The 27,254-nt window shown below is 32.5% G+C and overlaps 3 protein-coding genes across 3 annotated transcripts; 2 read left to right on the top strand and 1 right to left on the bottom strand.

The window, feature by feature from the left end:
- Positions 1-3,205: 3,205 nt before the first annotated feature.
- On the bottom strand, positions 3,206-5,803 carry LOC107870265 (ABC transporter G family member 6). The gene has a single exon (XM_016716734.2). It carries the CDS (start codon positions 5,520-5,522, stop codon positions 3,351-3,353), a length of 2,172 nt encoding a protein of 723 aa, XP_016572220.2. The 5' UTR covers positions 5,523-5,803; the 3' UTR covers positions 3,206-3,350.
- Positions 5,804-14,599: 8,796 nt separating this feature from the next.
- On the top strand, positions 14,600-15,631 carry LOC107853787. Its single transcript, XM_016698775.2, has one exon. The coding sequence runs from the start codon at positions 14,869-14,871 to the stop codon at positions 15,445-15,447; it is 579 nt and encodes a 192-aa protein (XP_016554261.1). The 5' UTR covers positions 14,600-14,868; the 3' UTR covers positions 15,448-15,631.
- Positions 15,632-23,144: 7,513 nt separating this feature from the next.
- LOC107853786 (AT-hook motif nuclear-localized protein 4) lies at positions 23,145-23,637 on the top strand. Its single transcript, XM_016698774.2, has 2 exons — positions 23,145-23,418; positions 23,519-23,637. Exons 1-2 carry the CDS (start codon positions 23,145-23,147, stop codon positions 23,635-23,637), a joined length of 393 nt encoding a protein of 130 aa, XP_016554260.2.
- Positions 23,638-27,254: the final 3,617 nt, after the last annotated feature.

Below are 27,254 nucleotides of genomic sequence, written 5' to 3' on the forward strand. Positions count from 1 at the left end.
TTGACAATTTTCCAGTTTAGTTTGTCAGCTAGGACGACAAGTTCAGAATATAAGTTACTATACATTTTAGTTGGTATCGCCCCTTTGGTTTGACAATTTTCCGATTTGATTTGTCAATTTGAACGACAAGTTCAGAATATAAGTTACTAAACATTTTAGTTAGTATCGTCCCTTTGGTTTGACAATTTTACGGTTTGGTTTGTCAATTAGAACGACAAGTTCAGAATGTAAGTTACTAAATGTCGTAGTTGGTATCACCATTTGATTTGACAATATCCCGATTTGGTCTGTCAATTAGGAGGACAAATTCAGAATGTAAGTTACTAAATGTCGTAGTTGGTATCGTCCCGTTTACTTCAACATAAAATTTATGATGAACAATTTGGAGGAAAACTCAAAGGTTATCCTTAAGAATTATGTCTTTAATATACCTCAAACTTCATTGGTTATTGTGATTCTCCAACACATAACAGGGTAGTACTTCGATGCACTAAAAGCTCATGTTATTATGGAATTTGGAGAAAAATCTAATTATAAGGGTTTATTATACGCAACCTTATCTCACATTTTCTGGCGTGCTTTTGGATTAAAGTGATGAATTATCCAAGATGTGCACTTAAGATAATTAAAATATAAAGAAGTAATTTACACAACGGAAAGGGAATAAATATATTCTCAAACTATGATAAATGATACGTATATATCCCTCATCATACTCTGGATATAAATATGCTTCTAGCGTTAATAAAATGGTACATATATGCCCCTTAGACTACTAATGGTAGGTAGGGCATATATGTAATTAGATAAAGGAGGACCAAAATTTTCTTGATGCATTTGAAGTGTTTTGGAACAAAACATTACAAAGCAATAAAGTGAGATTACCAAAACAAGACAGATTTTTAACAATGGCAGCTAAATATTTTCCTACCGTAATATAATTCTTCCATTAAATAAATCCAATCAATTCTTTAATTTCCTACTTTTTCCCTAAAAATTATCTCTCATAATTAACCAACAAACAAAATAATGCAATCAATCCTATAATCACGCTTAATTATAAATATCTAAAATTTATTAGAAATATTTAAGTATACAAAAGGATCCGGCTCCTCTTCATTCCACTTCTTTCCATTTTCCCTAAGTTCTTGCTTGGATTGAAGACACATGTCATAATTTAAAATTAATGATTGAGATTTAATTAGTTAAATCAAAGCTTTAACCATAATTATCTACTTTCATATATTTAATTATATTTGTTTCTTAAATATCTATTATATCTTTTACTCAATATTTTTGAAAAAATCTTTACTGCCCCAAATATATATTAAAAACTTTTCCTAAATTAAAAAATTCATAATATAGTTAAAATTTTAATTTTTCTAATTTGAAAATTCAAAAGAGCTACATAAAGAAAATGTAATGAATTTATTTGACACAATCTTTATATTTAATTTGGCACACGTACAATAAATTTATTTGGCACAGAAAGAAAATAAAATTAGAAAAACTTCAAGCCACAATTTTTATTTTTTTATTTGAAAAATATTGCTTAAGAAAAATGACAAACATTAGCCAAAAAATAAAAATAAAAAATCTGACAGAAAATTGTTGAAGGATAGAAAGAAATAGTTTAATATATTTAAGAAAGATATAATGGATTGTTAAAAATATTTAAGCAAAAACTATATGAAAGTAGATAACTATGGTTAAAATTGTGATTTAACTAATTAAATCTCAACCATTAATTTTAAACTATGACATGTGTCTTCAATCCAAGCAAGAACTTGAGGAAATTGAAGAGAAGGGAAATGGAGACGAGTCGAGCCGGATCCAAACAAATGGTACTATGGTAATAAAAACATAATTTATATGCATGTGTGTTTATGTAATTAGCAGATGAATTTAAGTTTTGTGCTTACAAATATTTTACATTATCACGTAAACTTGACCTGTTGTTGTTACAGGTTACCTAATATTTTATATAATAACAGGTCAAATTTACCTAATAGTGTAGAATATTTTATATCAACAAAACTTAAAACTCTACTAGACATAGGCATGTCTACCGACAACTACATGCTTCTGATCTCTTCTCTCTCTCTATATATATATGCAATAATGAAGATATATACAATTGAAACTCTTCACGCTTATGGGGTCAAGTCAATATATTCTAAGAAGAAAGATTGAAATATCAATCTCATGGAGATTATCGATCTCATATCAAATCCCATCAATCAAATTACTTTTTTCGAAAAAATATGAGACGTTCAAGTCATACACAAGTAAAGAAATGGCTAGCTTGCTTCCTCTGTGATGGGCGGGTTCAAAATTTGGTTTTCTTGGACAAGATAGAAAACCACCCTAATTTGAACGAAATAATGACACACGTCATATATTTACTAATTATATTGATATAAATATATTGGGTGTGAAATTTTTTTTTTCCTATATCACAATTCAATGGGTGATTGGTAAGAAAACATGAGAATCTTGGTAACAACCACTAGTACTATTTCAGTATGGCAAATCAAAACTAACACTTCAACAAGACATGCATGTGAATATATATATTTGAAAATTTGGTTGGAGAAGAGTGGAGTACTAGTGTTGGTGTTGACAAAGAGTGTAAGTTTAAAACATGCATGTTGTTACATAGGAGTTGTGTGATGACATGGACAACATTTCTTTATTCTTAATTAAAGATTTCGGGTTAAATCCCAAACATGAAAAAAGGCACTTTCTCGTTAGGCATTAATTATGTGTACAAATCTAAAGTACTCTAGACCCCATACAAATATTGAATATCAGGCGAACAAAAGAAAAAAAAAATATGCATGTTGTTATTCAATTCCAATGAGTATTTTTCTTCATAACGAATTTAAAATGTGTATATTAATTAACATGAGACGCAGGTATGTCCCATGAGGTGAACGAAATGCATGCAACACACGCAAAAAGATAATTTTTGTAGAATGTATTTCAAACGTCTTAATAAGCTATTGAATTGCCCGTCACTAGTTTAATTTAGATGATAATTAAATAAAACAGTGGATATTTGAGATATAAAACTAGAAAAAAGTGCCATTTTACTCTTAATAAAAATAATATAATACATAGCCTTACCCTGATATAAAAGTTAAAAAGAGTAAATTGTATAACAAGTAACAGCCTAACTTAGGGAATGTAAAAAGAAGCATACTAAAAGCAATGAAACTATAGTCATGCAGATTCTATTAATAACAACATTAAAAACACTTGTATTGAGATACCAACAAAAAAAAAGTAGTGAAAAGAATCTTTTTGAGTACATTATTATGATAATCATCTCTAGGTTATTGTAATTTTTACCTTCTCTTATTCTTACTTCCAAATAACAAACAAAAATAAAACAAAATCCTAAAGAAAAATCCCCATGCAATTGTTACCCACAAGCAATTCCATTTGTTCAATTGGGTTACCCCTTGTTGCACCAATATATCTGCACCTGTTATCACACATGTAGAACTTGTTATCCTTACGTTCAACGTCTTGCTAATATTTTCCAACAATTTCTGCTTCAGCAAATTCGGAACATCTCCAAGTGGACTATTATCGAACATTTGAACCCCACGAACGAAGCATCTAGTGGGATCATTGAACTCGTTCTGCAACACTGCCTCATAGGGGTACTTCACGAGCGATAAATAATGAAACCATATCCAGTAAGATGGGATTCTATCGCGATTGAGGAAGAATCCACTGAAGAGGAGGAAGTATGCCAGTAATGCAACGACTATTACATAGCCAATCATGACATGGGGGACTACTCCAGAGAGGAATGTCACGAATGAGTTCCCCGCCCAGAATGATGCCAAGACAACACAAAAGTAGAACAGAAACCCGGAAGCTCCACCTTCTAGACCAACAGCCCAGAAAGTCAGGGCTGCAAATGATATAGCGAGGAATATCAAAGCTGGTATAGATACTAAAGCGTGAGAGAGACAATAAGACAATCTCCGATAAGCATTATAAGCGGTTTCCCTCATGAAAATATACCTCTCATGAACAAAAACCGGCAAAGCGTCCGCGCAAGTGTAGTAAGTTGTTGACATGGCAAAAGCGAAAAATCCCACGCGTTCCCTTACACCTTTAGGTGAATCATCAAGCCGCCAGAACATGGTCGCGAGGATGAACCCTGTGACCATGACTGCCCCAAAACGGACAGCAAAAATCTCCGGCATACGCCATGAGTTTGTGAAAGACCGCTTCGCCAGCACTGCTATTTCTGTCCATATACGATTTGCATAAGTAGAAACCATAGCGGTATCACTCATTGTTGCACCAGGAACAAGTTTCCCTCTCGAAATACTTGCACCTATTGCTTCCTTTAACGACAATTCATAAGTGACAGACATTGTTTCAGACCTCTTATTGAAATTTCTCTTCCACGTTCTATTGAATTCAACTAAACTCTCCGTTCCACCAGGTGAACCTTCCAGTTCGCGTATTAAATCAAGCGCGAACTCAGTTCTATTCTCATTTTCCGGAATTGGATGACCAAAATCCTCGAAAAACTGAGGCAAATTCAACGGTGAGCCACTGTAAACAGTTTGACCATGCGATAGAAAAATCAACTGATCAAGCAAACCCAGAATCCGATAACTTGGTTGATGTATCGACATGATCACAATACTCCCGCTCTGCGCGATCCTCTGTAGAACTTTTACCACCATGAAAGCGCTAGTCGAATCAAGGCCTGAAGTTGGCTCATCCAGAAACAGTATAATCGGATCATGAATTATATCGATTCCTATTGAGACTCTCCGTCTTTCACCACCAGAAACTCCGCGGTGACCTTCATCTCCGATGACAGTTGTCGCTGCACTACGCAGTCCTAACTGATCTATCAGAGCTTGAACCCTACCTTTCTTCTTCGATTTTGATAGGCTACGTGGAAGACGAAATTCAGCAGCAAACATCAACGTTTCTTCAACTGTAAGCATTGGATATAACAAATCATCCTGCATTACGTATGCAGAAATCGCTTTCAGTAGCCTCGAGTTCAGTGGCTCACCGTTCAGCTTTATCGTCCCTTTTAAGCTTCCCTTCGCTATCCTATTAGCCAATGCATCGATCAACGTTGATTTTCCCGAACCAGATGCACCTAAAACCGCGAGTAATTCTCCGTCACGCGCCTCGCCGGAGGTATCATTCAGTAACACCTTCTTCCTTATCACCGGCATTTCCTCCGATCTCGCCGTAAAACCAACTTTCCGGCGGAGTTTTACGCTGTATGTTAAGTTACTGAAGGATAATACAAACGGAATTGATTTCTCCGGTGGTGGTGACGGCGGCGGCGGCGGAGGTGGCGGTGGTTCAATTGTCAGAACCACCGGAGCTTCATCGCCAGAGACATCTCCGACGTCTTTCAAAAGCTGAGCGAACGTCGGCGACGACATTTCTACCGTTTGTGTTCGATCATAAAGAGGTACGCAATCTCTTACTGGTGATACATTTTGCGCAACTATTCTTGACATATTTTGGAAGTACTAGTATATTTATCCACCCCAAAAAGATAAAAATACTAAATATATGAGTATGTTTGGATCGAGAATTCAGATATTACGGAAATTAGAAAGCTCTAGAAAAGGATAGCATGAAAAAATGGAGATAGTGTGGCAACTGAATTATGGTTTTTTAATTTTTTTATTTTTTTTTAGATGATGACGATGAGAATTTTGTGTATAGAATAAGAAAAGAAAAACAAGTGAATCATCATTTTAAGCTAGTGAAGTTTGGTCTAGCTAGCTTCAAGAAAATTAAAAGAGCAGACAGCCTAATATAGGTAGATTATAATCTTAATTAGTACTACTATCATGTTAGAAGGTTAGTTAAGAAAAATAATTGTTGCATGACTTTTTTTATTTATTTAAATATCTAGTGTTTGAGGCAACTTGAACATTTTAACTAATTTCACGAATTGCATGACTTTTTGATAATCATACTCCCTCCCTCACTAAGTGAGATGACTCGGTTATTAAGAAAATAATGATTAATAATGTATCTTTACTATTTTATCTTTATTAATTGTGTCCTGTTGTTAATTTCAATATTAATTGAGTTATTATATGACTGATACCAAAGCACCTTTTGCATGGATAATTAGGAGTAGAGGATTACCAAAGATTTTGTAACATTTTTCAAGATTTAATAATTCAATGCTAGTAAAAGAAATAATTAATTACTAAGGGTATATTGGAGAAAAAATTATCTTGTCTTGATTAATAAAAAAAGACAAGTAAAATGAAAAATCAAATTAAAAAATTTGAGATGAGTAATTTAGGACGGAGGGAATATTAAATAAAAAAAATGGAGAGGAGTCAGATCCAAGGAAGAATTACTTAGTGTTTCTTTTTATCTCAATTGTAATTTGAACCTAATACCTAATGTTTACTTCATTGAACATTAATTAGACCACAACATCGAATTAGCGACTGCACATAAATAATAAAACATTCCTTACTGAAATTTGTGTACGTTCTACTCCTTCCACTACAAAATAAGTGAATTTATATGCGATGGGAGAAACTATTTCACGTGAACTAAGAATAAATTTTTTTGCATTAGAAATACGAGAATTGAGCTAGCTAATGACAAAAATACCCTTTTGAAGTATTAATATAAATAGATAACAATCCCTTTAATTAGTATTATAAATAAATATTAGTATAAAACTAATATATCTTTGATGAATAGTTAAGGATGGGAAGAATTTTAATACCATAAGGTGTGGAGATGACCTATAAGTCTCCTAATCTTTTATCTACACGTTTGGTTTACTTGGGTAGGGGTGGAAATTGGGGTGGGGGGACACGTGGAGATTTCTTATAAGTCCTCCATATTTTTTAGGTGTGGATGGTAATATGCTGTTAAAGCAAGAAATATATGTGTAGAAAAATGAATAAAAATTTACCCGCGCATATACATTAAATTAATATTTTTTTATTATGATTAAGTAATTAACTTAAGTAAAATATACATATTAATTAATTATAATTAAATAACATGATCTCTAAATTTAAATACATGACATACATATATTAACTTGATGTATACTTCATATATATCTGAATTATTTCTAGAAGATTAGTATCTAATTTTAAATACGGAGAGAAGAAAATATAAATTTATATTTGATTTTATTGTTTTTGCAACAACTTATTTAATTTATTACTTATTAGTTAAAAAGATTTACACTTTGTCCATTTTTAAGAAGATCAATATGAGGGAGGTTAGGTATAATATCATAAATTACAAAAGAAATTAGTGCTACAAAGCCATATTATCTGACAAAAGTTCTATGAAATTATCTTCTTTCTAAAATTAATATTATGAATTTATTTTTTAAACTAATGTGTTAAAGCATTAAAAATCACTTACTTTCGAAAGAGAGTACTTGATCCATCTTAATATAACTTTTATTCTTATTAACAATATTGTAAAAGTTTAAGACATAATTACAAAAAATTATTCAACATGAATAGACCATTAAATATTCAATACGGTGAAATTATATCTTGAGATATAAATAAAGATAAATAGATCAAACACTCTTAACTCTTAATTAATAGTATTTTTGTAAGGAGTAAACAAAAGACACAACAAGTATTTTGAAATAGAGGGAGTATCTTTTAACCAACCAACTATTTTTCTTTTGAATTCTGACCAATGTCTAATGTTCGTACTGATTAAGATTCACGCATTGTAGGATTCATTTTTGAAGGTAACACTTTTAATAAGATATTTTTCATACCTAAAGCTTAAATCTAAAGCGTCTAATTAAAGGTGAAAAAATCTCAATCATCTCATCGCCTTATTTTTATTTCAACTCCCAAAAAGACCATACAATTGACGCTAATTAAGCTAAAAGTAGTTTTACGTGTTAGGTTTAAATATGTAAGTATTTAATTCAAATGCTTTAATTGTTTTTCTTTATTTATTTATATATAGATGTGAATAAATTGAACTTTATAGACAATTTATTGTTGCTCCATAATACCCATTGACAATAGAATTTATGATGCTATTAAATGATGTTGATCTATATAGTTTGGCAGCCCCTCCCCATTAATAAACTTAACAACCTCTTAGTTATTGCAAAATAAATTTCACTATTGTGAATTCCCACATATTTTTAACCTCTTCAGCACTAAATTAATATAAAAAGTTCATTAGTGACCTTTTAAAGAGATAATTAATGATTTCTTGTATTCACTTACAATTTTTATAGAAGTAAATAATATTATAAAAGTTTGATTCTAGAACTAAGTAATATTTGTAGTGGACTACCAATTATATTCTTCAAGATAGTAGTAGTTATTTTTCAATTATAAAATTTAGAAAGTAGTTTTTTTTTTTTTAAATTTCACTCTTATTATCTTGGCATAACGTGTCTCTTATCCAAACGGCCCCTTACTATATATAGTACATAAATGAGAGGCATAACGATGAAGACTGTGAATCGTAATAAAATTAAGTATCATATTATAAGATGGTGAATCGAATCATCCTAAACAAGGCAAAAGTTTAAGTTACTGATAAATCAAACTATGTACTTACCCTATTATAACAGCTTTAATTAATTTGTTGGTATCTAGAAAAATCGAATTTTTCAAATAAATTAGGAGTAGTTTGGTCACAAATTAATTATAAGCTACAAGTAGTTGGACCCTTTTAAAACCAAACTTCTAACTAGCTAGCTCCCCTCATCTACCAAATTTTATCTTCAAAATTGTATTCATAAACAAAGTTACCCATTGACATATGTTAAAAAAAAAAAATTAGGCAAGCAAGAAATAGGCTAGGCCTTTTGCTATTGTTAAAAAGGCTGGTCACTTTTCGATGGTAAAAAGAAAAAGGAATTAATGCAAATATTTTCTTAGGTCTTTTTTACTTGTCATTTCGCTTTTACGAAGGTCAATGCTAAATTTCAGAAGTAGATTAATTTAATATTCAAAATTTAAAATTTAAATATTTGAAAACTATACGAAAAATATTATAAGTTGTAGTCCTTCTCATATTTAGTTCATGATGTTTGACTTTTGTGACGAGTAGAGTATTTTCTTTTTCTTCATTTTTTATTTTTAAATTAGGGGTATGGAAGGAAAATAAGAGAAAGGATTACATGATGTCGGTAAGATAAAAGTTGATATAATCAGCCAACTGAATTACTAAAATTCTCTTACAAATTGTTGTAGCAAGTTCGTTATAATATCTTTTTTAGATAAGAAGTCTCCACTTATGCATAATTATTTATAGCTATCTTGTACTCTAAATTACTAGTATAATTATTTTTTTTTAACTTATCACACATAATTCAAACTCTTATTTCCGAACAAGTTGAACTAAAACTTACTTCAAACTAATTCATTACAATTTCATGAGCATAAAAAAGGTGTTAAATTTTAGCAAAAGAAATGAGATGCAAAAAAAAATAAAAAAAAATAGATATTATGTCATCCGCTCCAACTCTAGCTCAATAGAGCTTTGTAGAACAGATCCCCATATTTTTTTTGCTTACATATCAAATATAAAAAGATTAAATAAAAATTTCATTTATTTTTCTTGAAAACAATATTTTTCTTCATATCGAACACACCCAAAAATTAACATAGTCAAAGGGAGCCAAATCAATGTGCCTATTTTAAATGGCCGATCCAGAATTTAGGGGTCATAGGTGCACAGAAGGTTCAAAACACACATTTGATATCCAAAGTTTTAAGATTTTACCTGAAAACTAAAACACTTAGCTATCTTTTTGGCTTACTGGATGTTTTTTCTAAATATTATATCTAATATTATATATTTTCTATACAATTATACCTAATCTACATCAAATTTAATTAATTATCTGATCAGTATAAAAAATTTAGCTATAGGTCTACCCTATCTACTAACAAACGAAGGTCACAAACATTGAGAAAATTTACTAATTTGAAAAGATGTTATGAAAAAGGTATATATATTTCTTCCTTTGCAAATTTAAACCATATGATCCTGTGCATATGCAAGATATTTTAAAGTTTTCTAATCTTTTTTAGATAACACCGATATGGCCATGGAGTTCATTTAAATCTCCTTCAATGAAAAATTATATTATTTATATATAATTAAAATTATTTTTTGTATATTTAATAGATGTTGAATCATCTTCAACTAATACATGTGTTCACTTCTTTTAATTTTGAATCTCACAGAAAATTCGGACTTTGCTATTATCTAAAAAATTCATAATAAATTCGATTGAACAATGTGGCAACTTTTCATCAAAATTCAAATCCCAATCACGTGCATGGGAATGACTTTTTTTCTGTTAATTAATATACATGCATGAACATAAAAAACACGAAAAAAAAAAAATAATAATCTTCAAGTCAAAAGTCTTCTCATCAACTTTATAAATTTTTCCCAATAAGTTTGGCTGACGGTTACCAATCTTTATCTGTTCAATTCACCATTCAATGTCACAAAACAAATCACCGAGATGAATAGGATCTCTTAATTTTTAATTCGAGAAATAGGTTGTATACTTAGAGTATGAAAAATATCATAATAAAGAGTGTTTTTCTTTTAAATGGACTTTACGTGACATGAATGCAAATTAATTAGTAATTCAATACAAATATCGAATACAAAATGAAAAGAAAAAATATTTGTTAGGCTTTTAAGAGGTGTGGATGGAAAATAAATAAGTGTTTTTTTCTTAAAAGACACCAAGAGAAAGGATATAATTTGAATAAACACCTTTTCCGTTTGGATGGTTATGACCTTTTCAATGGGTTGTAATTTTTCTGAAGAGTTGCACCATTATGAAGGGGTGCATCTTTCTGAACTCTTCAATCTCTTTACGAAGCAATACCTTGATGGTTATAAATATCTGATTTTTTCCTCACTTAGAAACATGAAATTTGAAATAAAAACACTCTCCTTTCTTGAAAAAACTCTAGTGTGATTTGCTATCGTTGAATGCGTTCTTAGTTCGACAGAGTTTGACGTACCGGTATCATGTCGAAGTGATTCATTTTATCCTGCGAGGATATATTTCATAACCTCTGATACTTGAGGGAAATAATTTCCTTAAGCACACACCATGAATTCGATAGACTTGAATCTGTTGATCTTCATCTTTTTCAAAACGTTTGATTTAGCTATTTTTCAGAAAATAATTTGAACTTCATTTTCATTTTATTGATGTTCATAAGTTAGATTGAACTTATTGTCGAAGTTCAAAATTGTGAATACAGAGTTATAACTTCATTTGATCGTTCATGTGATTAATTTGAACATGCGTTTGAAGTTCTTATTGTAAAATAAGAATTTTACTAAATCTAAAGAACAACAAAATCAACATTTATTTTGCTTCCTCCAAACTCATGACAAATACAGGCAGCTAAGGTGCGTCTTCTGCCATTTTATGATAATATATCTCCATGTTTATACTAATAAAGTAATGATTTGGTGGATATCAACTTTAATTTGTGATTATCTCGATATTTATACTAATTAAGTACTCTCTTCGTTCGGTTTTACTTGTTATATTTTGGATTAATATATTTATTAAGAAAAATAATTAATAACATTACTATTTTACCATACTATCCCTATTAAATAATGCTTACATTGTATCTTGAAATTAATTTGAAAAAAAAATTAATATTAAGGGTAAAATAGAAAAAAAGAAGTTGTCTTCTCTTGATATGTCAAAAATGATAAGTAAAAGTAGAAATTCAATTAGAAAATTAGTGACAAGCAAAAGCGAACGGAGAGAGTATTAATTAGGTGCATATCAACTTTAGGTATAATTTCTCGATATTTATACTAATAAAATAATAATTCAGCGTATATCAACTTTAATTTGCAAAAATATCTCGATAGTTATACCGATAATGAAATTTTAGGTGCATATCAACTTTAATCTGTGATAGTATCTTGATGTTTGTATTATATAAAGGAATAGTTCCGCGTATATCAACTTTAATTTGTGATTATCTCGATATTTATACTAATAAAGTATTATTTAGGTGTCTATCAACTTTAGCTTGTGATAATATCTCAATGTTTATACTAGTAAAGTAATAATTCGACGTATATCAACTTTAATTCGCAAAAATATATCGATAGTTATATTGATAATGAAATTTTTGGTGTATATCAACTTTAGCTTGTGATAATATCTCGATGTTTATATTTTATATATATATATATATATATATATATATATATATATATATATAACTTTAAATTGCGAAAATAACTTGATAGTTATACTGATAATGAAATTTTTGGTGTATATCAACTTTAGTCTGTGATAGTATCTTAATGTTTATATTAATAAAGTAATTGTTCCACATATATCAGCTTTAATTTGTGATTATCTCGACATTTATACTAATAAAGTATTAATTAGGCGTGTATCAACTTTAGCTTGTGATAGTATCTCGATATTTATACTAATAAAATAATAATTCGGCTTATATCAACTTTAATTTGCCAAAATAGCTCGATAGTTATACCGATAATGAAATTTTTGGTGCATATCAACATTCTGTGATATAGTATCTCGATGTTTGTATTATATAAAGTAATAGTTTCACATATATCAACTTTACTTTGTTATTCTCTCGATATTTATACTAATAAAGCATCATTTAGGTGCATATCAACTTTAGCTTGTGATAATTTCTCAATGTTTATACTAATAAAGTAATAATCCGGTCGTATATCAACTTTAATTTACGAAATATATCGATATTTATACTGATAATGAAATTCTTGGTGTATATCAACTTTAGTTTGTGATAGTATCTCGATGTTTATATTAATAAAATAATAGTTCCACATATATCAACTTTAATTTGTGATTATCTCGATATTTATACTAATTAAGTATTAGTTAGGTGTATATCAATTTTAGTTTGTGACAGTATCTCGATGTTTATACTAATAAGGTAATAATTCGACGTATATCAACTTTAATTTGTGAAAATATCTCGATAGTTATACTGATAATAAAATTTTTGGTGTATATCAACTTTAGTCTGTGATAGTCTCTCAATGTTTATGTTAATAAAGTAATAATTCGGTGTATATCGAGTTTATTTGTGACTATCTCGATATTTATACTAATAAAGTACTAATTAGGTGTATATCCACCGTAGCTTATGATAGTATCTTGATTTTTATAACACTAAAGTAATAATTTGGCGTATATCAACTTTAATTTGTGGTAATATCTCGAAATTTATACTAATATGGTAATAATTTGGTGTATATCAACTTTAATTTGGATAAAATATCTATAATTATGGAGTACTAATTAAGTACTCCATAATCAGTGTATATGAACTTTAATTTGTTGCCACTAATTAAGATAAGTTGATGATATACTTCATATTTTTTTATTCTACTCCAAAAGAGTTCTTATATTTATAGAATTTAAGAAATGAGCTTTTAGAATAATCATGTTTTTTTACGAGCAGATGTATCGGTTTAGTTTAACACCTTCCAATAACAAACTAATTAAACAATCCCTAACTATTTTGTAATATATCTCATAATATCATGTATACTAGAAAGTAGTTGTATAGATTTGAACTTTTCATTAGTTTAAATATCTTAAAGTTCGATGAAGTTGATGGTTCCCTAAAATTTGAATTAACCACAAGTCGTTATGTCAAACTGAAAAATATAACACATTATATTCTGAATTCGCTTCTTTTGGATCAAATTATGTAATGATTTCTTAAATTAGAGTTTAATTTTGTTCTTCAAGTATACTTAAGAAGATTGTCTAAACTAATTTGGTCACGATGAAGGTGATCTTTTGGATTAATTAGGTATAAGATCTATCTATTATCCAAAATTACTTTTACTTTGTAATGAGTATGCAACAAGCTTAGGTCACATATAGTGGAGTAGAAATCAACTATTGAATAGTGAAATAGTTAAAGTTGTCCATGAAAATTTCAAATTTATATGACTCAATGTCAATTTTTTTTTTTAAAAGACAGTTCCACGCAATAAAGCTTTTGTTTGCTTGAATTCATAATTTGCACAATAGTTTTATCAATAAGTTAAAATACCCCTCCCCCCCTAAAAAAAAAAGAGCTCAAAATGAATGTGTAACAGTTTATGAATCTTTCTTTGTATTTTATATTTTGCTAACTCTGCATTAATATTTTAAAATATTAGATTTCAAATTATTATTTTACATATACCTCGTTCTCTTTTAGTACTTCACTCATTATACAACAATGCTATGACTAAAGTTGTTTATCTAATCCATATTAGCACCTTATAAGTCAATAAAATTGCACAAGCTAATTTTAATTTTTAAATGATACTATTTTTTATAGTGTTTGATATATCGTCTCAACTATTGAAGTTAAAAATCACACTTAATAATCTTGAAAATAGACGATCTTGAATTTTTTTGACTCCCACTTACACATGAGCAAACCTTCTAAATAAAAAATCATTATCAATAAATAGGATCAAAACTTCAAGTTAGCGCTCAATACCATAAATCAAAAATAAAAATGAAGGAAGCATTTTTTATCCTTGAATAGCGAATAAGACATTTGTGGTTGATAATGAGACACCTTTTTCCCCTACATGCCTTTTTTCCTCCTCATTTCATTTCCAAAAAATATTATTTTTTAAAATTAATTCTACCACAAAATAAAAAGAACCACAAATTTCACAAAAAATACTTGAAAAATAAATTAAAAAAATTATATTTATTTTTTTCCCAAAAAAAAAAAAAAAGAAAGCCTCTTATCTAACTAACCATAACCAGAGTCACTCAAAACTTCCCAAACAAAAATGGCAACATTAACTTCTTCAACTCTGCAGCTTACAAAATCACCCTTCAAGTTCCTGGCAGCTCCGAGCAAATTAAATACGTGCATTAAGATACAAATGCTTCTTACTCCACGCGCCACTACAGAGGAAGAATCCTCACCTTCCGAATCTTCAGAAGAACGAACCACCACCTCCTCCACCTCCGATCCCGACAGCTTTGAAAACCGCCTCTCCCAGGTCCGTCTACGTTACCGTAGCGGAACTGGTAGGAAAGCTGAGGCCCGCAAGACTCGCAAAGGCAGAAAGAGCGAGTCAGGATCAGGGTCGTCGAGTGTGTTTCTACCACCAATTCCTCTAAAGGAACCTGTATCTGAAGGACTAAAAGTTGAGTTCGGGTTTAGTTCCTATTCAGAAAGAGTTAATGGAAGGATAGCTATGCTTGGATTAACTGCATTGTTGTTGGTGGAACTTGCTACTGGTAAAAGTGTGATAAATTATCATACACCTGCTATTGTGTTTATTCAGATTTATTTTGTTGCTGCTGTTGCTGCGGTTTATTTGAAGTATGAGAAAGAAAAAGTTAGTGTTTGGCCTAAATAAGTCTGAGCTGCAGAAATGCACGGTAAGATGGGTAGTAGTTGAGCTGCAGAAATGCATGGTAAAGTTGCATACAACAGACTTTTGTGAATAGATACTTTCTCGAAGTCTGTGCATGACGAGAGCTTTAGTGCATGGACCTGTACTTTTTTCTATTTGTTGACAGATAATTTTAACCCTTTTTCCATTTTTGAGCATTTGTATGATAAACTTCTCATTATTGCAAATAAGTCTGAGCTGCAGAAATGCATGGTAAGGCTGCGTAGCAATTGATGGTAAAGTTGTGAACAGACTCTGTGCGTAGATACTTCTCGAACTCTGTGCATGGCGAGACTTTTAGTGTATGGACATTGTTGACAGATAATTAAACCTTTTCCCATTTTTGAGCATTTGTATGATAAACTTTTGATTATTGTTTAATGCTACTCACTGAATGAATGCATCTTGGAGAAACGATAAAATTGTGTTTATTTGAAGTATGAGAAAAGAAAAGTTAGTGTTTGGCCCAAATAAGTTGAGCTGCAGAAATGCACGATAAGGCTGTGTATAACTGATTCTTATGATCAGATAGTTTTTTCAGACCCTGTGTATAATGTATCGAGTTGTGTCTTTTTTCTGTTTTGCTGAACAGATAATTAAACTGTTTTTCCCTTTTTGCGCATTTGTATGATAATTTCTAGCGGTGGCTGGAATCTTAGTGTAAAGGTAAAGTTATATTCGTGTGAGTCATATAAGTTATATGTTCAATCTTAGTGTAAAGGTAAAGTTATATTCGTGTGAGTCATATAAGTTATATGTTCAATTGAGCCATAAAATTTGAGATTTATATTAAGGTAGATTGTCTATTTGAGATTTATACCTTAAGTTATATTTAGGTAGATTGTGTAGCGATGGATTCAGGCGGGGTAGAGGTAGACTGAAAAAATATTGGAGGGAGGCGATTAGACATAACATGAAGTAACTTCAGCTTATTGAGGACATACCCTGAATAGAAAGGTGTAGAGGAGCTAAATAGAAAGGTGTGGAGGAGGCGAATTAGGGTAGAAGGATAGTAGGAGCGCGTGCGCCAGTGCTAGTAGATAGGAGGACTTTGTTATCCGTGTTAGTAGCTGTATTACTAGTATCATTTTAGAATGTTGTATCATTTGTTATATTACTTGGTGAATATTGATTCTTGTCTATGGTATTATTGGGTGTGGGAATTTCTATTGTATCTTGTTCTTTTGTTGTTCCTTGTCTAGATTGTCTTACCTTGAGCCGGGGTCTATCGAAAACAATCTCTCTATCTTACCTCTAAGGTAGTGGTATGGGCTGCGTACACTTACCTTCCTGAGACCCCACCTGGTGGGAACATACTGGGTATGTTGTTGTTCTTGTTGTCTTTTATGTCACACGAGGAATGCAACCCTTCCCCCGGATTCTACTTATGATATGTAAATCGGAGAGAGGCCCTCTGTTAGGTGTGGAGTCTGATTAATATATGATGTACTGTTTATATATTAATGTTTGAGGCACTGTAGCACTTATTCTCATTTCTCTGTGTAACTGTATATATCCTAAATCATTAATATAAATAGCTCATCCATCGTGGAGTTTACCTACGGGGTACTACCATGAAATATTTCTCTCTCTCTACTCACAAATTCTCTCACTTTTTCATCTTTCTCTTGATACTTTCTATCAGATCTAGTGTGTGTGAAGGCGAATCGATCCTAACAACTAGTATCAGAGTTTAGGAGATTCACACGATCACTGAAGATGGATGGTTTGAAGCTTGGAATCGAGAAGTTTGATGGATCCGATTTTGGTTTCTGGAGATGTAGATCGAAGACTATCTGTACCAGAAAGATCTTCACGAACCTTTGACCGGGGTAAAGCCGGAATCTATGAAGGAGGAGGAGTGGAAGCTCAAGGATCGACAAGCTCTAGGGCTGATCCGGTTGACCTTGTCGAGAAATGTGGCATTCAACATCGTCAAGGAGAAGACCACGTCAGATCTGTTGAAGGCGCTATCAAATATGTACAAAAAACATCTGCGATGAACAAGGTATATTTGATGCATAGATTGTTCAATTTACAAATGTTTGAGAATGGATCTGTTGCTGATCATACAAATGAGTTCAACATGATTGTTAGTCAACTGTGTTTTGTGAATATTAATTTCGAAGATGAAATTAAAGCATTGATTTTGATGTCATCTCTGCCCGAGTCTTGGGATACCATTGTTGCTGTGATTAGTAGTTCCCGTGGATCTGAGAAACTGAAGTTTGATGAAATCCGAGATATTTTTGTTGAGGCTGCGTCCGGTTCATGTCTGTGGCATACAGACTTGGACATATGAGTACCAAAGGAATGAAGATGTTGGATGCAAAACGAACTTTAGAGGGGTTAAAATCTGTTGATATGGGTCTTTGTGAGAGCTATGTTATAGGCAAACAGAAACGAGTAAGCTTCACGAAGATTGCGAGAGAGCCGAAGAAAGTACAGTTGGAAATAGTCCATACAGATGTATGGGACCATCTCCTGTTTCATCACTTGGTGGATCCAGATTTTATGTCACCTTCATTGATGATTTCAGCAGGAAACTGTGGGTTTACTTCTTGAAACACAAGTCAAATGTGTTTGTTACTTTCAAGAGGTGGAAAGCTGAAGTTGAAAATCAGATTGGTTTGAAAATCAAATGCCTGAGGTCTGATAATGAAGGAGAATATGACAAGTCAGAATTCAAACAATTCTGTGAAGCTGAGGGAATTAGATTGTTGAGGATAGTCCCCAAGAAGGTAAGGCATAATGAAGTTGCTGAAAGGATGAACAGAACATTGAATGAGCGTGCAAGGAGCATGAGGATACATTGTGGGCTGCCTAAGATATTTTGGGCAGATGCTGTGAGTACAGCTGCATACTTGATCAACAAGGTACCATCAGTTCCTCTGGGGTTCAAGATTTCGGAGGAAGTACGGACAGGAAAAGAACTCAAGTAGTCACACTTGAGAACTTTTGATTGCACTGCTTATGTTCATGTTGATCCAGAGAAGAGAGATAAGCTTGATGCTAAAGCTATAAAGTGCTACTTTATAGGTTATGGTTCTGACATGTTTGGGTACAGGTTTTGGGATGACAAGAACAAGAAGATCCTAAGACATTGTGATGTGACATTTGATAAAAATGTCCTGTACAAGGACAAAGAGCAAAAGGTTCAAGATACTACAAAGCAAGTGGAAGTTGAGCTTAAGTTGCCGAAGAGTACACCAAATGATGTTACAACAGAAATTCAACAAACTCCAGAGACTGTTGTTGAAGAACTAGAGGTAGAGCAAGTGACACCTGAGCAGGGTTGGAGGAGATCATCCAGGACCATTAGAGCACCAGATAGGTATTCACCATCATTACATTATCTGTTGTTAACTGATGAAGGAGAACCACAGTCTGTTGCTGAGGCCATGCAGGTGGAGGATTCAATCAAGTGGGAGCAAGCCATGGATGATGAGATAAGCTCACTTGAGAAGAATAACACGTGGATGTCGACTGAGTTACCTGTAGGGAAGAGAGCTTTGTTGAACAAGTGGGTGTTCAGAATCAAGGCAGAACCAGATGGCATTCAAGGCTCGGTTAGTAGCTAAAGGCTATTCACAAAGGAAAGGTATTGATTATGCTGAAATATTTTCTCCTGCTGTGAAATTAACTACTATCCGAATTTTATTGACCATTGTTGCATCGGAGAATTTGCATCTTGAGCAAATGGATGTAAAAATTGTGTTTTTACATGGAGAATCGGATAAGGAAATCTATATGCAGCAACCAGAGGGGGTTGTAGTTCCAGGAAAGGAACACATGGTGTGCAATCTCAACAGGAGCTTGTATGGGCTGAAGCAAGCACCTAGGCAGTGGTACAAGAAGTTCGACTCCTTTATGAGCAAGAGTGGCTTGCAGGCGTGAAAAGGATCAGTGTTGACTTGAAGAAATATACTAATTCTTATGTATTTTTACTCTCGTATGTGGATGATATGTTAATTGCAGGATTCAGTATGAAGGAAATAACTTTTTGAAGGCAAGTCTGTCTTCTGAGTTTGAGATGAAAGGTTTAGGTGCAGCGAAGCAGATTCTTGGGATGAGGATTTCTCGGGATAAATCTACTAGCACTTTGAATCTATCTCAAGAGCAGTATGTTGAGAAGGTGCTGGCCAGATTCAGAGTTAATGATGCTAAACCCAGGACTACTCCATTGGCAAATCACATAAAATTGTCAAAGGAGTAGTCGCCGAAGACAACTCAGTAGCGAGAGAACATGTCACTTATTACATATGCTTCTGTAGTTAGGAGTCTGATGTACACTATGGTCTGCACTATACCTAACATAGCACATGCAGTGGGAGCTGTTAGCAAGTACATGGTAAACCCCGGGAAAGATTGGGAAGCTGTGAAGTGGCTTCTAAGATATCTGAGAGGTACATCCAGTACTTCACTTTATTTTGGCAATGACGAAGTGATTTTGCAAAGTTTTGTTGATGCTGATCTTGGTGGGGATGTGGACTCGAGCAAGAGCACTTCCGTATACATTTACACCATAGGTGGTACAGCAGTGAGTTGGATCTCCAGGCTTCAGAAGTGTGTTGCTCTTTCATATACTGAGGCTGAGTATGTGGCAAGAGCTGAAGCGGGAAAGGAAATGATATGGTTGGCAGATTATCTGGAAGAACTGGCAAAGAAGCAGCGTGAGAAGATTTTTTACACAGATAGCCAGAGTGCCATTTAGTTGTTGAAGAACCCGGTCTATCATTCGAAGAAAAAACACATTAGAAGACGGTACTATTTCACTCGTAGGGCAGTGGAAGATGGTGATATATGTTTGGAGAAGATAGAGGGTGCAAAGAATCTAGTAGACATGTTGACAAAATGTGTTGATGTTGGTAAACTAAGGTTGTGCAAAATCTTAGTTGGTCTTCTGTAGTTCTGTCTACAGATGTTGCGGTGCGGCGAAGATATTGATGATGGGGGGATATTTTTTTATTTTTTTGAAAATGTAATTCTTGGATGACAGAATCAATCTCCAAGTGGGAGAATTGTTAGGTGTGGAGCCTGATTAATATGTGATGTACAGTTTATATATTAATGTTCACACAGTTCATACCCTAAATCATTAATATAAATAGCCTAAATCATTAATATAACTAGCCCATCCACCGTGGAGTTTACCTACGGGGTATTACCATGAAATATTTCTCTCTCTCTACTCACGAACTCTCTCTTTTTCATTTTTCTCTTGATACTTTCCATCAGATCTAGTGTGTGTGAAGGCGAATCGATCCTAACGCCCTTTGCCCTTACAAGGGCTCTATTGAGTACTGCACATACTAATTAAGTTTAGCAGTGCCTAGACTTCTATAGACTTGTTGGCTGCCCGCCAATGTTCTTTTACCCTAGACACCATGTATCTACTCACTACACTAAAAAACTTATATTAAGTGTCGCGATGAAATGCAAATGCATACACAATGCTACCACACGACTCGAATGTATAACACTAGACATCTGCAGATCTGCTCCATTTCCTGTATGTCAAGAGACTCGATGATTTCTTCCCTCATAACATCAATCCGTTGAATCTGCTTATGTACTCGAAGAAGCTTCTGGGTAGTTATTAGACTCGAGCACATTTAAAGGTCTCTGCAACTAACGAAGCAAATTTCACAAATTTTCCCTAACTAAGGTGATTCCCATCGACTACATTTGCATACATTGAAGGAGCGGGAGTTTTGGAGTAACTGGTAAAGTTGTTGCCATGTGACCAGGAGGTCACGGACTTAAGCCTTGGAAACAGCCTCTGCCCTCTGAAAGAAATGCAAGACATGGCTGCGTACAATTCACCCTTGTGGTGAGGCCCTTTCTCGTACCCTGCGCGTTGCGGGAGCTTCAGTGCACCAGACTGCCCTTTGATGGTAAGTTGATCACTTTGTTTGCTCTGCTAGTTAGATTGTTATGTTGTATTAATGTTGTGGGTCCGTTCCCTGACCCTGCGCATAACGGTAACTTTAGTGCACCGCACTGCCCTTTGATGGTAAGTTGATCACTTTGTTCTCTCTGATAGTTAGATTGCTATGTGGTATTAACGTTGTGGGTTCTTTTCCGGGCCCTGCGTATAGAGGTAGCTTTAGTGCACCGGACTACCCTTTGATGGTAAGTTGATCACTCTGTTCGCTCTGCTGGTTAGATTGCTATACGGTATTGATGTTGTTCCACAGATGCACCAGCATTATCATCTTGATCGAAATTTTGCACATCCTTTACTACCTCTATTGATTTACTTGGTTGTGTTCATAGAAATTCAATTTCTAACTTTATTCATTTTATATGTGATTGTACGCTAGTTAATCCATGATATTCTGCAACAATCTATTTGGTCTAACTAATTCTTTGATTTTTAACTACTTTGTGTTTATAAGTTGAAATTAACTCGGCGAGCCAACTAGCATCCTTTCCAATAATGTTCATTTTTCGAATAAAGAAGATGACTATAGGATCGGCTTCGCTCTTTAAGAAACCGTTCGTCCCATACCATCTATCTGTCTCATACGTGTAGAATTTTTTGGTTCCACCTCATAGGACGTTCTAATTTATCTGCCTGGCTACTTCCATGCACGATGACTTAACCTCTGTAGAATCATTGACTGCATCAAAATGACACTTCTTAATTAACTAGTTATAAATAGTCAAGATAAAAAAAAGAATTAATAGTTAGTTTTTTCTTTAGAATTTTTATTTAATAGATGACCTCTTTTTTTTTTTTTCGTTGTTTGTCTTGTAATTTATGGACCTATTAGGTAAGATTTGATCAAGATAGCAAAAGGAATATCTTATGAAAAAATTATCAAACTACAATCTAAGATATTACAAGTTATTTTAATGATAGTCATATGTTTTTACTATAAAATCGAGCAATCTAGCAAATATTAAATTTGAATCTAGCATTATTCAGAAAAGTGATTTACCTAAAATAATATTTGCAAAATTTTTAAAAATAAAAAGAGAAACTTTCGAATAAAATATAAGACGACCTTAAAGAGAAAGTGAAGTGCAAGGCAAATTTTCAATTACCACTAGCTCATATTTTTTTTTTTTTTGGGGTGGTTTAAATACGAATCACCTGGAATCTTAAATATTAATCGTTTTGCCAAACTCAATATACTTGAAATATTAGGCATTTAAAAACTAAAAACTTTGAAATAAATATATAATTATATCATATTTTATCTTATTCCACTGCTCTAATTCGTATTGTGTAAATTAAGCAATTATATTAAAAGAAAAAAAAAGAATAATTTAAAAAATATTGTGAATATATGGATGACATAAATATTCATTTAACCTCCTTTTTTTCTAAGTGGCCATTTTACCTTTCTTTTTTAAGTGGATTTTTACTATTTCCTCCACCTTTGATGGCCTAATTTATCCACCCATTTGTAAAATATTATTATGCATGGCCTATAAATAACCATGTCTTATAATGAAATTAAGCAAGCAAGTGAAAGATTAATACATTCAAACTCTCTCTCTTTGGTTATTTTTGGTCAAATTCTCTCTTTGGTTTCTCCACATAATTATAATATTGAACTTACTAACAAAAATATCGTGAAAAGGGATTTAAGAAATATTCTGAATTGATTACATGTCTACTTGTGGCAGAGTAGAATAATACTCTGTTAATGAAAAATCATGAAGCTCGTCCCACTGGATCTGCTCCATTCCCTGAAGCGAATGTTGTAGCAGCATATGATCAGCCTGAAATAAGGCAAAATTATTATCGCGGTCGTGGTCGAGGCCATGGCCGTGGACGTGGACGAGGATATGGCAGAGGAAGAAATCATAATGATGGAAATAAACAAGAGAATAATAAAGGTTCTCAAAATAATCCTTCAAAGGGTAAAGCTAATATTTGTCACCGATACGGCATGAAAGGTCATTGGGCACGTGCTTGTCGTACGCTTGATCATTTTGTCAAGCTTTATCAAGATTCCCTTAAAAGAAAAGAAAATGATGTGGAAGTACACTTGACCTTTCGGTAATAATGATGAAGCAGGTCCATCATATACACATGATGATGTTAAGGCAAATCTTGCTTACAATGATGATGATTTTAAGGTCCTTTCAAATATTACCCATTTGAAAGCTGAAGATTTTTATGAGGACGTTGATTGAAGAACTGATCACCTTAGTTGAGAATAAATTATAAAGAAAGTTATTACTTTCTTTTGTTTGCAATTATGTTTTTCTGTACCGTGTGTTTCTAATTTCTATATTTCTTATGTTAGTTTTTTTTTTTTTTTTTAAATTTCTTATAGTATGTTTTTTTTTTATTTGAAGAATATGAAAATTCTCCAATCATCAATTAGATCCAAAATAAGTTACAATGATATATGTCTTATAGAAAGTGCTAACACACATACTATTCTAAAAGATAAGAAATATTTCTCTCATTTGGTGATGAAAGAAGCCAATGTTAATACTATATGTGATAGTGCAAAATTAATTGAAGGCTCTGAAAAAGCTAATTTATTACTTTCCGAAGGAAAAAATTTAATGATTGATGAAGCATTATATTGTAGTAAGTCTCAAAGAAACTTATTAAGTTTCAAAGACAGTCGCCAAAATGGCTATCATATTGAGACTACCAATGATGAAAAAGATGAATATCTTTATATTACTACAATAATGTCGAGTAATAAATATATACTTGAAAAATTACCCGTTCTTTCTTCAAGCTTATACTACACAAGTATTAGCATTATTGAAACACATGCCATAGTAAATCAAAAATTGACTGATTCAAATAATTTTATTATATGGCATGATTGGTTGGGCCATCTCGATTCTAATATGATGCACAAAATAATTGAGAATTCATATGGACACTCATTGAAGAACCAGAAGATTCTTCAATTTAAAGAATTCTCTTGTGTTGCATGTTCTCAAGGCAAATTAATTACAAGGCCATCAATAATGAAAGTGGGAATTGAATCCCCTGTATTTCTGGAACGTATACATGGTGATATATGTGGGCCCATTCACCCTCCATGCGGACCATTTAAGTATTATATGGTTTTAATAGATGCATCTACAAGATGATCACATGTGTGTTTATTATCAACTCGTAATTTGGCATATTTGAGATTACTTGCTCAAATAATAAAGTTAAGAGCACAGTTTCCAAATTATACAATAAAGATAATTCGTCTTGATAATGCAGGTGAATTTAGATCCCAGGCTTTTAGAGATTGTTGTGTATCAACTGGAATAATAATTGAACATCCGGTTGCACACGTTCATACTCAAAATGGTCTAGCTGAATCATTGATTAAACGCCTCCAATTAATAGCTAGACCAATACTTATGAGAACAAAATTTTCCATTTCGATATGAGGTCATGCTATTTTGCATGCAACAACTCTTGTGCGGATAAGGCCCATAAGTTATCAAAAAGTCTCCCCATTACAATTGACTCTTGGTCAAGAGCCAAATATTTTCCATCTAAGAATTTTTGGATGTGCGGTATATATTCCAATTGCTCCACCACAACGCACAAAAATGGGTCTTCAAAGAAGGTTAGGAATATATGTTGGATATGAATCTCCTTCTATTATAAAATATTTAAAACCTATGACTGGAGATTTATTTACAGCAAGATTTGCTGATTGTCATTTTGATGAAACAATATATCCAACATTAGGGGGAGAAAATAAACAGTTGGAAAAGGAAATAGACTGGAATGCATTATCATTATCTTACTTAGATCCTCGTACAAATAAATATGAACTAGAAGTTCAAAAGATAATTCATTTGCAAAATATTGCAAATCAACTGCCAGATGTATTCACTGACTTATCAAGAGTTACAAAATCTCACATTCCAGCTGCTAATACTCCTATTCAAGTTAATGTTCCGCTAGGACAATTGACTACTGCAAATGAGTTTAAACCACACTTAAAACGTGGTAGACCAATCGGTTTCAAAGATAAAATCGTCAAAAAAGAAGAGGAGCAAATGATCAAAATAATCATAATATGGAGGAAGCTACTCAAAGAGAGCAACAAAACATAACAATTGATAAAACCTCAGAAGAGGTTCAGGTACTTGAAAATAATGAAAATAGAGAGATCTCAATCAGTTATGTCTCATCAGAAAAAATATGGAATCGAAATGATATAATTGTCGACAATGTGTTTGCTTATAATGTTTCAAATGAAATAATGCAACAAGATGAGGATCTTGAACCAAAATCTGTCGAAGAATACAGATAGAGAAATGATTGGCCAAAATGGAAAGATGCAATCAAGATTGAATTGACTTAGCTTGAAAAACGCGAAGTTTTTGGACCTATAGTCCAAACACCTGAAGGTATAAAGCCAGCGGGGTACAAATGGATTTTTGTGCGAAAAAGAAATGAGAAAAATGAAGTCATAAGATATAAAGCACGACTTGTTGCACAAGGATTTTTGCAAAAGCCTGACATTGATTATATGGAGGCATATTCTCCGGTGGTGAATGCAATCACCTTCAGGTATCTTATTAATCTGGCAGTTCGTGAAAAACTTGATTTGCATCTGATGGACGTCGTCACAGCCTATTTATATGGCTCATTAGATAATGAAATTTATATGAAAATCCCTGAACGATTCAAAATGTCTGATGCGTATAAAAATTCTCGACAAAATTATTCAATCAAGCTTCAGAAATCCTTATACGGATTAAAACAATCAGGACGCATGTGGTATAATCGCTTTATCGAATACCTATTAAAAGAAGGATATAAAAATGACCGAATCTATTCTTGTGACTTTATTAAAAAGTCTGGATCAGAATTTTTCATAATAGTTGTATATGTTGATGATTTGAATATCATTGGAACTCCTGAAGAGCTTCCAAAGACAATAGAATGTTTGAAAAAGGAATTTGAAATGAAAGACCTCAGAAAGACAAGTGGTCTACAAATTAAACATTTTACAAATGGAATATTTGTCCATCAATCCACATATACTGAAAATATTTTAAAGAAGTTTTATATGGATAAAGCACATTCATTGAGTACCCCAATGGTTGTGAGATCACTTGATATTAATAAAGATCCATTTCGACCTCGTGAAAATAATGAATAACTTGTTGGTGCTGAGGTACCATATCTTAGTTCAATTGGGGCATTAATGTATCTTGCTAGTAATTCACAACTAAATATATCTTTTGCTGTAAATTTATTAGCAAGATTTAGTTCTTCCCCAACACGAAGACATTGGAATGGTATTAAGCATATATTTAGATACCTCCGGGGAACTATTGATATGGGATTATTTATTCAAATAAGTCAGATTCATAATTAATTGGCTATGCAGGATATTTTTCTGGCCTACATAAAGGTTGATCTTAGACAGGTTATTTGTTTACATATGGAGGTATAGTTATATCATGGCGTTCAATAAAACAAACCACGGTTGCCACATCTTCAAATCATGCAGAGATAATATCCATTCATGAAGCAAGTCGAGAATGTTTCTGGTTGAGGTCAGTAACTCAACACATTCAGGAAATATGTGGCCTTACTTTGAAGAAGAATATTCCAACAATATTGTATGAAGACAACAATATTGAGGAGGATACATCAAAGGAGACAGGACAAAACACATACACATTTCACCAAAATTATTCTTTACTCATGATCTTCAAAAGAGGGGTGAAATAGATGTTCAACAAGTTCGTTCAAGCGATAATCTAGCTGATATGTTCACTAAAGCATTGCCAACATCAACCTTTGAGAAATTGAGATA

The sequence above is a fragment of the Capsicum annuum genome, chromosome 5 (genome assembly GCF_002878395.1).
Source record: "Capsicum annuum cultivar UCD-10X-F1 chromosome 5, UCD10Xv1.1, whole genome shotgun sequence".
Taxonomy (NCBI): domain Eukaryota; kingdom Viridiplantae; phylum Streptophyta; class Magnoliopsida; order Solanales; family Solanaceae; genus Capsicum; species Capsicum annuum.

Bases quoted from the DNA above. Each gene is read 5' to 3' on its own strand.
- LOC107870265 (XM_016716734.2), bottom strand. From the start codon at position 5,522: ATGTCAAGAATAGTTGCGCAAAATGTATCACCAGTAAGAGATTGCGTA.
- LOC107853787 (XM_016698775.2), top strand. From the start codon at position 14,869: ATGGCAACATTAACTTCTTCAACTCTGCAGCTTACAAAATCACCCTTC.
- LOC107853786 (XM_016698774.2), top strand. From the start codon at position 23,145: ATGAAAAATCATGAAGCTCGTCCCACTGGATCTGCTCCATTCCCTGAA. The intron at 23,419-23,518 runs GTACGCTTGATC...ATGATGAAGCAG, and splicing joins TCATTGGGCACGTGCTTGTC to GTCCATCATATACACATGAT.